The following is an 11,151-nucleotide window of genomic DNA, read 5'->3' as shown; positions in this document are numbered from 1 at the left end:
CTTGACACGGAGCAGCGAGTGCGCTCTGATCGCGCGCTCTTTTAATGAAGTATTGAGACAAAAAATATGCTAAATCACATCGTGTTTAACGTACGGGTACTTTGTTATTACACCGTGCAGCATGACAGCAGTAGATGTAGCGGGGTGACATTCAAGCTAACCTAAACCCCCTCAACGCTGTCGACATCTGAACGCTGATTGGCCGAGACTCGACACGTCCCATCAAAGATGTTTTATTCCGAAGAGCACCACATCACATTTTCTCCGTGTCTCACTCCAATCTCATAAACGCCGGCCGGCCAGTTGACCCCCCCCTACCCCAAAACAAAAACTCTTCGGATCTACACGATTCACTTGGATGACCTATTTTGATTTCAAAACGGTGAATTTCACCGAAAGGTGACAAGTTTGCAGGTATGTATATGATACAAGTGCTCATGCGCTCATTGATTATAAAATCATTAAAAACTGTAAAAAATGCCAACGTAATACTTTATTTCGAGATGCCTTAACCTTCCAGAACTAGGACAGCACACTCAAGAGTTTATTTCACAATAACTTTATTACATGAACTCTTTTTACAACATAGTTAAATGTACAGCCATCCTCCTCTTCATAGTTTGGGGGGTCCAGTTACCCTCCATCCCTCCATCTTGCCCACTTTAGTGAAGAAGGCGAGCGTGCCCAGACTCAGACATGCTGTTGTACCGGTCATAGCACTGTGGGCTGGACGGACACAAACACACGCGCACACGCGCACACACACAATATGGCTGCCGTTAGACACACTTTTTTTTCATTTATATATATTTTACACAAACACTTTCCCAGCCATTAAACAGGAATGTAAAATGCATTAAACTAATTAATAAATGTACTGATTGATGATTGCTATGGCCACAGAATGATGTATACTGCTTTGAAATCTAATTAAATACTTTAAAACTCCAATAGAGTGCATGGCCCAAGAGCCCCGATTAAAATATAAATATAAAATAGACAGTGTCACAGCGTCCTGGTTGCGCTCGCCCACTATTTTCGTTGTAATCGTGACATGAAGATTGAACATTTAGTGATGGACCAAAACCCGGGGTAAACCAGGCTAAAGCTCGTAGTTGCTATTAGCAGGCTGAAGCCCCTCCCCTGCTCCGTGTTACAGCTATGGGGGAGCTCTCCATGCATACGCACAACTAGTAACCCTCGGCTGCAACATCCTCAATGATGGCGGACCTCCTCCCGATACTTACTCCTGGCTCCCAGGAAGATCCCAGAGGCACAGCCCCCGATGAAGTAGTTCAGCGGTTCATCTGGGGCTTCCCGGGCCTGAGCACTGAGACAAGTGGCCATGCCGAAAATGGCTCCCATGGTGGCTGGAACCACACAGAAAGACCACCCATATCAACTTCACAGTAGTGCACACAACATGTGGAAGCCAAAGGGTTTGGGTCATCTGCCACTGTGGTAGGTCACTGGATGCTTCTAACTGCCACTTCTGAAATGTAATCCATATGGAACACTTTAGAAATGTTCACAGTGAATCCAAAATATGTCATATATTGTGCAACCGTGACGTTGTTTATTTATTTATGTGAGCTAAACAACATGCGTGCCCAGAGCCTTTGGTGAAGTGTGTGTTATTGGGGGACGGGGGGTTCTGGTCGGGATCTGGTTCTCCTAATCCCAACCATCTTTCTGAGAGTTTCCGAACAGGATAGCGGCCGGGCAACGGCATGAAACGGGACATGTACCCTACATGGCTACCTACCCACATGGTCAGGTAAAAACAAAATGGGTCACTTCGGAAGGATTACTGTGAAAAGAGCAGATACTAACCCTCCCTGTTGGCTTCATAAGGGACAGTCTTTGTTTTAAGTTAAAGCAATTCAATTAAGTGACTAAAGAGAATAAAACGTATTTTATTTAATTAAAATAATAACATTGGTTTTCAAGGTTTCCAAGACTAGTCTAGCAGGATACAACTTCAATGTATCCCTGTGTTTTGAAGCAGAACACTGTAATAGCATTTGGTCTTAAATACTGATGAATATGAATAATTACCCATGGTAACCGTCGCGTTGGAAGCCCTCTGGATCGCCACCAATGCAGAATCAGGCTGGAATGCCAATATGTGATAGGCTGAAGCAACCAGGCCTGAAAACATAGAGAGAAACACACAACACATTGACAAACTTGAAATCAACAACACAGTGCGAGTTCTACTTGAAGCTGACAAAGGATTAAGAGTTAAATTACATTACATGCTTTTATCAAAAGCGACTTACAATCACGTTACATTCATACACCGTAGACACAGCTACAGGGAGCAATTCAGGGTTACACACACACACACCCTCCTCAGGCTCATTCACAATTTAAATATACAACATTTTAAGCGTAGATGGGTTCATTGTTTCTTTGGTGCATTCTTTCTATTCAAGGTTTAAAAAGAAAAACATTCTGAACTACAGTGGCCCATCAGGACACCTCACTGTGTCAGGGCTTAGACATTAGGATTGTAAAGGAAGTAAAATGCCATGTTGGGCTCGTAATACTAGAAGCAGGATTTTAGTTGGGTGGCATTGGAGGATGTGAGTGGAACTTGAGATTGTTTTCCACAATAATGATGTAACCTGAACATGTACTAGTGTTTGTTGTTATTTAGGAACCACGAGGGGCAAGTAGAAATTACTTTAACATTAACCCTGTGTACAGTAAAAGTTCCGGCCTGCATATTATCAGATCATTTGTACAAATTCTACAACAGTAATAATTAATTTGTGAATACATTATCCTTCATGACTACTGAAAGGAAAGGGGATATTTGTGCTTGATCAGAAGTGTTTTCAAACACTATTCTACCTTCAGTATTACGCGAGTATATTTCAGACCCATTAGAGTGCCATGACTATTTACCTGAGCGGTTCTTTGAACCTGATGTCAGATCAGGCTAACAGTTAACATGACGTCACGTCAGCTGTCAAACTAACCAGTAGCCCTATAGAAGTTATTCTACACAACAAAGTGAATGTTTGCCATTTGTTAGCTCGCCCGACACAACACAATGACCTTCCCAGTGAACTCCACGCAAATAAGACACATCTCAATTAATATATCATAGAGTTAACATAACGTATCATAGAGTTAAGTCAATGTATCAGAGTTATATTAATATATCATGGTGTTAAGTTAATGTATCATAGTTAAGTTAATGCATCATAGAGTTAACTTAATCTATCAGTGTTAACTTAATGTGTTATCGTGTTAATTTAACGCATAATACGTAGTTTCACGTATCATAGCTTGGTTTACAGCAGTCCATGTAGCGTTTAGCATTAGCTAGCTTAAACATTCTCAATATCTAACGTAGTTATCATTCCCGCCTCTGCGGAACAAGATGACTCTCGAGCCGGAAGAACCCGCTCTCGTTATATCAACACTGATATTTACCCAAAGCTGAGGCTACTTTGGTTGTGATCCATGTTTTTTCGACACAGCCAGTGCCCTCTGGTATGTCCCAGTACCCCATTATGGACTAAGCAAGGACACGATCGACGGAGTGGAAATCTCGCGAGAAAGGTGTTCTTTGTATGATTTTGTCCGATGACGAGATCGTTTTGTGGCGCATTACCGCCCCCTACTGCAATGGAAGTTGAAGCCGTGCACTGGCGCTAAAGCATAAGGGAAAACAAACAGGTCCTAAACCGCTTTACCCATAAAGTAGTTAATTAAATGACTGTCTTTTATCAGATAATGATGCCCCACTCTTTTACCAACATACTTTTAGTATTTTCTAAAAGATGTCCTTCCTGTTGTCACAATCATCATAGGAGAGTGTACACAGAAGCCTACAATTGTAAATGTGATGGAGCCACACAACATCATTCACACTGGGAAGAGCTACCATGCGAAGTATCGAGCTGCCATCAGGACTAACTAACATAAATACAGCAATATAGTAATGTTGGAGGTTAAGCCACATCAACATTACTGGGGCCGGAAGATAAACCTCAGATTGAGAGACGACCCTGCTTCTTCAGACCCAGTCCACCCTTGGTATATTTGTGTCTGTCTGTTCTTTAAGTGTGAAATTGACCACACAGATACACATCTTTAAAACACTTTATTTACTCAACATTGTGACGTATTCAGTCCGTAGCAGGTTATTTACACAGTAGGAGTCCTAGCACTCAGCAGCAGAGTTCTGCCTGCTACACACAGTATGCATAGGCAGTCATCCTGCCATACAATTGTCCTTGGTTTGGCCTCAGTGTCCAAAAACATTACTTTTTGGAGGAATCCCATTTCTTCCAATTTAAACATCCTGTCAACGGCAAATGGAATTGAGAGGCTGATCTTTACTGATGCTGGCCCAGTCAAGCTTCCCTTTCACATATAGAGAAATTATTTCTTCTTCCATAAGTGGCTGTATTTGTCGACTTTGAAGTCATCTTCATACTCGATAGCGGTCGGCGTTTTCATCTTCTTCACTTCTTTCTTTTTCTGTCTAGCTCGGCGCTCCTCTTCAGAAAGCATGGCCAGATTGACTGGCATCTGTCAAAACACACACAAAAAACAAGAATAAATGTACTGAAATAAGAAACACGAGTAGACGAGAAGGTTACGATGCGGCGTGTTCAGTATTAACAGGGTTGAGAGAGAATGATGCTGGTTTATATGATTCATGTGAATATCAGCACTTTATTCATCATTAGGAGGATCATCAGGTTTACTTTAACTTTGGCTTGAAAAGTACCAAATGTATAACAGAACTCGACCCAGTCATTGGTTGTGGTCATCTGGATCGTAGTCCATGCCTACTACTAATTATTCATACATTTGTCATATTCATTGAATGTGTTGTATCTCTGTAACGCTGTTCATCTGTACACATGACATCTATTATTTCTGTCCAGCCGGGGAGAGGGATCCTCCGCTGTTGCTCTCCTGAAGGTTTCTTCATTTTTTCCTTTGTTTTGTTTTTGTTTTGTTTTTGGGAGTTTTTCCTGATCCGAGGTGAGGTCCTGGGACCGGGATGTCGTACGTGTACAGATTGTAAAGCCCTCTGAGGAAAATGTGTAATTCTGGTCGATACAAAATAAACTGAATTAAATAAATAACTGTCAGACCTCCAGCCTGCGGTTCCATTTTGAACTATTGTTGTTTTTAATCCATCTCTGGAATTAGAGCCACAATGTTGAATGGATGACTGCTGCTCTTGAGTTAGCAACATGCGTCTCTGATTGTTTGTGGCTCTCCTGATGTTGGTTCTGTCCCGTTGTGCTTTAAAATAGTACGTCACGTTGAAATACTGGTTTTCACAGGGCATGAGTCGAGATTGTCCAGTGTCCAGCTGGTGTGTCCACGTCTGGCATCGTGGAGACTCGCACCCAACCAGATCCTGCTCCAGCTCCCACACACAGAGTGAGCCCATCATAAACAGTGGCCTGTGTCAATAAGAACCAGACGGACTGACCATGAGGATGTGTCTGGGTTCTCTGTATCTGATGTGGATGGTGGACCCGTCGGGTCGGACCAGCATCACGGGGTACAGCCTCTCGTACTTCTGCCGGCCGCAGCGCACCACCGACGTCCTGTTGGAGCCGAGCTGAGGAGTCTGCGTGTGCAGCGGGGACGCCAGGCAGAGGCCCGCGGCGCGCGCACTGACGAGCACAGGGCACACATACCTGCCCGGAACGAAACACACACACACACACACACACACACAGTTAGCCCGCTAACAGACCACTGCTACAACAGGCGGAAGGAATACGCGTCCTCCGCCATCTCTGTGGAGACACCAGTGCCGCTATGTTGCGGGTTCGATACCTTGTTTTATCCGACAGCTGCCGAACGAGTGGCTGAATACGACATGAGCCTTCAGCTCCGTTCATTCACGAACACGAGCCCTCCTCTACATTTCTTACCGTGATAAAACGCTCTGCGGTGAACACAGCTTCAATAAAATCATGTTAGCGACCATGGAATTTGGACCGGAAGCACTTAACCTGAAGGGCAACATTCTTCTTCTTCTTTTAGTTTAACGGTAGGTTGCAACCAGGAAGGTGCATACCGCCACCTACTGTTCCGGAAGATGGGCTTTTCCTTCTTTCTAAAATAAAAACAGGTCCATTTAACAGACAAAACGGCTCATACCAGGTGTAGCATACGCGTTAAAAGTTGACCAAACAACAAATACACACATATATATGATGTATATATGTATAAATATATATATATACAAGAAGTCGTTCGAATCACAGTAGAGTATCATCGGTCCATAAGAAATTGAGGTAATGATGATGATTGATGAGCTATTGTTCCTGGATATCTTTCATCATTAGGTGAATAAAGAAGCCTCTTAATTGAGTACACTTATTTATCTTTGAGCATTCTATGTAACTTTATATTTAGTGCATTAATCAGATATCTCCGTTGCAGAAACAATGTTTTCAGAATCAGAATCAGTTTTATTGGCCAAGTAGTTTGCACAAACAAGGAATTTGACTTGGTAAAGTGTCTCTGTGCTTACACAAAATATACATTACAACACAATACAATACAGAACAAACAAAACAAAACAAATAGTGCAGTACAGAACAAACAGTGCAATGGTCTAAGAAGTTTTAGAAAGTGACTTAAAGTATATACAAAAGGAATGGCTATATACAGTAGCGCCAGAAGAAGTGGAGAGTGCGAGAAGTGCAGGGATAGATATATATGCTACAGTGGGTTATTGTTTAGTAGTGAGACGGCGAGGGGGAAGAAACTGTTTTTGTGTCTGGAGGTTTTGGCGAACAGGGATGTATAGCGTCTACCAGAGGGGAGGAGTTTGAATAGTTTGTGTCCGGGGTGGGAGGGGTCTGCAGTGATTTTTCCTGCCCGTTTCCTGACTCTGGAGGTGTACAGGTCTTGGATGGTGGGTAGGTTGGTACCGATGATCTTCTCTGCAGACCTGACTGTCCGTTGGAGTCTGTTCTGGTCTAGTTTGGTGGCCGATCCAAACCAGACAGTGATTGAAGTGCACAGAACAGATTCTGGACTAACACTGCAAGACCAGCAGTGTTAGTCAAATACATCACCAACCTCCAACATGTTGAACAACTTCTTATTTTATATACAGTATATATATATATATATATATATATTGTTTTGGTCAATGCCATGTTCTCTCATATTTGTGGTCAAATCTAAATGGAGGTAAATTGGGTCAGACAAAAGGGGCCGACCTATACTGATAATGGATAGTAACTGATCAGGTATCGGATACCATTATTTTAATAAATAACAATCCATACATTTATACCTATGTGGTTCTTTATTATAATTTGTTTTACGAGTTAGTGAAAAAATGTTTAAGTCTGGACTGATGTGGCCTTACAGACAAAACAATGTCTCTTCCACACAGTGGTATCAGATCAGGACTCGGTATTGGCCCAGGTATGTACCAATATCAGGACTGAAAAAGTCAGATCAGTGGACCCCTACTCAAGATGAAATTAGTCTACATACGACTGCACCCTGAGCCAACTGCGGACCCCCTTTTAAATTAAGTCATGTATGTCAGGGTTTGACAATTATAGGTAACCAGAGATGTTTCCCTGTCTCCATAACAGATTGATTAATAATTAAGCTCAAGATTGACTGCACTGATTCTGACGCCTCTGTCAGATCTGTCAGATCAGCAGGATCGACGATCTTGGTTACAAGTCAGAGGAACTCAAACAGGACGATCGCTGGAGGACTCAGTGTCTTTAACACTATTTGAACGATCGGAATCAACATGTCGGGCAGTCTCACCACAGGTCTGACATTCTTTCACTCACATTCATGCTTGCAGGCTTCGTGAACTACTGCTTACGCAACAGCAAGCTTCATTTTTATGGCAGGTCCTGAGCAGACTTTACAGACAGCTCTTCAGAACACAGAGAGACATATTATACACAAGGCAGCTGATTCAGCAACTCTTAACAGGAATGGACATCAAACAGTCTGTCTGAGCTTTTCACTACAACACCTGCATAATCATTTCCCTTTCAGCCTGGGCAAGACTAACCATACTGGCCTATCTGGGTGGATAATAAGGAAGGAGGTGAGGTCAACTTAAAGTGTCAGTTCACTTCTGCCACAAAACCTCTGGAGGTGCCGCTGTGAGCATGGGGAAGTGGAACTTGGAATAGCCCTTTCCACACATTCATAACGGACCACATAGACCTGAATCATTTGGTTGAAATATTTATTTTCTGTTTACTGTTAATGCCTTTTAAGTACATTTGAGCAAAATTACTACACATGAAACATGTTAAAAACATTTAGTATAGATTTTTTTTAAAATCCAAACATTACTCAATCACGCTCCCATGATTAAGGATACAGGAATACAATTCATCTTTAATTGTGTGCACTTTGAGAGTTTTTTTGCACCTTGCATCTCATCAGAGCTCTGACTGGACTTCTGCTGATACGTGATGCGAGTCCCAGTTGAATGGTTTGAAACGATTCAATCTCCATCTCCAATCTCCAATAACTGGTTCACTGATTCTGCTGGAGTTCATTAGCCACTTGGTGACTGACTCAAAAACCCTTTACTGAGTGACTCGTAGAAACCTGAGTCAGTAAAAAGTGTCTCACCTTTTCAGCCACACATTTACTGGGAATTCAGCCCCACTGCTGTCACAGCTCATATTCCTCTACAGCCATGTCGAGTTACACTTTATCATTGTCCTTAGTATATACTGTGCTTTGGTTTGTGTTTGCGTAGCTGCAGGTAGCAGCTCCTCAGGCTTCACCACGACAGCCCCCCCCAGAACAGGTGTCAGTGTGGATGCTGCTGACATCGCTGTGGTGGTCGTCTACTTTATCTTCGTCATGGTGGTTGGAATCTGGGTAAGACCTGGAAGTGACTCAACTCATGGAACACTTGCACCTACACTACCTTAAGATTTATTGTAGTGTGCATGATAGTGTTAAACCCCTGAGATCTTACACTTAAAAGTGCGAAACAAAAAATTATGAACATGAATATATCGTGCTGATGGGGGGGTGCTGATGGAAATGTCACTCTTGCCTGTCTTCAAAACTTGAGAGCCCTGTGAGTCTGTGCATGCTTGTGCATGTGAGTCTGTGCATGCTAGTGCATGTGAGTCTGTGCATGTTTGTGCATGTGAGTCTGTGCATGCTTGTGCATCTGAGTCTGTGCATGCTTGTGCATGTGAGTCTGTGCATGCTTGTGCATCTGAGTCTGTGCATGCTTGTGCATGTGAGTCTGCGCATGCTAGTGCATGTGAGTCTGTGCATGCGAGTGCATGTGAGTCCGACCGTGCATGTGTGCTCTACTGGCTAGCAGCTATTAACCGCCCCTCTGCACTGCGGTCACAGCTGACTACGCCGTCCCAACCCACGGCGTAGCCACTCTGTCAGCACTGTTTGCCCATGTTTGCACTGTTAGCATTGTTAGCTTCTAGCCAGCTGCTCGGTCATCAACATGTTGAGAGCAGTGTGGAGGCAATCCCTCAACCATAGCTATGCTCTGACTTAGGAATGTCGTTCCCTTCACAACGTGAAATATATGTAATTACTATTTTTGGATTCCACAAATGCTATAACAGCATCCTAAACATGATCAGAGGACATGCTAAGGCCTGGAAACTACCAGGTAACTGAGGAGGAGCTAGCTTGGGCTCTTAAAGTGGTACTTTTCCTTCTGTGAGAAATGAGAAAGCTCTACAGTACATGAGCAGGTGACAGTGTTTAAAAGTCCTTTTCAAGATAGCACGTTTCTGTTAATGCCGTTTCTAGACCTGGATGTTGGATATTTCTTTCATAACCTAGGCAACCTGAAATGTGATTGTTCTTTCATTAGCCAGTATTTGATAATTCATTATTTTGAGTATGCAAAGGGTACAGCTAGGAGCACATTGGTTGTAAATGTGTGAAACCACATGAGAACTGATCTATACACCTCTTCCCCCTTTACAGTCATCAGCGCGAGCCAATCGCAGCACTGTGAGGGGCTACTTCCTGGCTGGCCGTTCAATGACCTGGTGGCCTGTGAGTAGTATCATGTTCTGTTCTCAGTTCCATAAGAACATGTATGTTCTTTGTCAACATGTTGTTCTGTTTTTGACTCTAGAGTTATTCTGACAGTAGAGGACAGTGCAGGAGTCAGTAGCCAATACATAATTGAGATGTTTCATCTCAGACAGGTCAAATCCAAGTGTGGTACATTCATTTAGTCAAAGAAAAAAAAAAGAAAAGAAAAATTATATATCTTATATATATATGTTATATTTCATTTTCACAATTCATTTCTCTTCTTTCTTCCAACATAATAAACAGTGGGTAGTATTGGGTGGTCCCTGTGTTTACAGCATTCAGACAAGCTCAGTGTGACACTCAGTCTGCTGCTTCAATTTCTTTGCATATCAATTTCTCCCATTTCCCACAGTTTAGTAAGATCAAAAAGTAGAGGAGACGTCTTTATTTATGTTGATGTTTGTCCAATTTCATATATCAGCAGAAGAAAAGTCACCTCGACCTTCCTCCTCCTGGTGCAGGTCAATTCCAATATGTCTGCCATCTAGTCCCAGGTTTCTTCAGAGCGTTGTCTTTTTATATATATTTTTTTGTGATGGGTTAATTGCGCCTAAATAAAGAGAAAATACAGATATTTGAAAGTCCAGCCCCCTCACTGACTGCTTGGAAGAATTCTCAGCAGGATGTACTAACATTCTAAACAGTGACACCATAATACAAGGGCTGTAGTCTCAAGCGCTGTACAAACTCAACTTTCTGATATAATAGATGCAAGCTTTTGTTGTGAATCTGTTTCCAGATCGGAGCCTCTCTGATGTCCAGTAATGTTGGCAGTGGTTTGTTCATTGGTCTCGCAGGAACAGGAGCAGCAGGAGGACTCGCTGTTGGAGGATTCGAATGGAACGTAAGGAACACAGTTTGTGAGAAATGTGTTGACCACTCATTTACCTCTTCTTGTTCCTCATCTACTAGCGTATGGTTTATCCTGAAAACACAATATACATAGTCAATAATTAGTGGAGGCACCTTTGGCAGCAGTCGCAGTCATGAGTCTGTGTGAATGGTTCTCTATCAGCTTTGCACATCTGGACATTCTTCATTGTGAAACTGTTCTTGCAT

At 42.6% G+C, this 11,151-nt stretch overlaps 3 protein-coding genes across 4 annotated transcripts in view; 1 reads left to right on the top strand and 2 right to left on the bottom strand.

Annotated features, from left to right (window-relative positions):
• Positions 1 to 473: 473 nt before the first annotated feature.
• On the bottom strand, positions 474 to 3,551 carry ndufa11 (NADH:ubiquinone oxidoreductase subunit A11). Its single transcript, XM_056414870.1, has 4 exons — positions 3,448 to 3,551; positions 2,059 to 2,151; positions 1,248 to 1,370; positions 474 to 726 (listed from the first exon to the last, which is right to left on the bottom strand). The coding sequence occupies exons 1-4, from the start codon at positions 3,524 to 3,526 to the stop codon at positions 614 to 616; spliced, it is 408 nt and encodes a 135-aa protein (XP_056270845.1). The 5' UTR covers positions 3,527 to 3,551; the 3' UTR covers positions 474 to 613.
• Positions 3,552 to 4,103: 552 nt separating this feature from the next.
• mrpl55 (mitochondrial ribosomal protein L55) lies at positions 4,104 to 6,008 on the bottom strand. 2 transcript variants are annotated; one of them, XM_056414869.1, is made up of 3 exons: positions 5,925 to 6,008; positions 5,474 to 5,684; positions 4,104 to 4,551 (listed from the first exon to the last, which is right to left on the bottom strand). In XM_056414869.1, exons 1-3 carry the CDS (start codon positions 5,978 to 5,980, stop codon positions 4,402 to 4,404), a joined length of 417 nt encoding a protein of 138 aa, XP_056270844.1. In that variant the 5' UTR covers positions 5,981 to 6,008; the 3' UTR covers positions 4,104 to 4,401. The 2 variants fall into 2 exon arrangements, with proteins under 2 accessions (XP_056270844.1, XP_056270843.1); XM_056414868.1 differs by lacking the exon at positions 5,925 to 6,008 and adding an exon at positions 5,827 to 5,918.
• A 2,842-nt stretch (positions 6,009 to 8,850) lies between these two features.
• The window catches only part of slc5a9 (solute carrier family 5 member 9), an 11,452-nt gene continuing 9,151 nt past the window's right edge, over positions 8,851 to 11,151 (top strand). Inside the window, exons 1-3 of the mRNA XM_056414867.1 lie at positions 8,851 to 8,883; positions 9,976 to 10,047; positions 10,832 to 10,936. Of these exons, the coding sequence (XP_056270842.1) occupies positions 8,866 to 8,883; positions 9,976 to 10,047; positions 10,832 to 10,936 (195 nt within the window). The 5' untranslated portion in view covers positions 8,851 to 8,865. The remainder of the gene's footprint in view (positions 8,884 to 9,975; positions 10,048 to 10,831; positions 10,937 to 11,151) is intronic.

This window comes from Pseudoliparis swirei, chromosome 5 (genome assembly GCF_029220125.1).
Source record: "Pseudoliparis swirei isolate HS2019 ecotype Mariana Trench chromosome 5, NWPU_hadal_v1, whole genome shotgun sequence".
In the NCBI taxonomy this organism is placed as follows: domain Eukaryota; kingdom Metazoa; phylum Chordata; class Actinopteri; order Perciformes; family Liparidae; genus Pseudoliparis; species Pseudoliparis swirei.
This window is presented reverse-complemented; position numbering and strand designations above follow the sequence as displayed.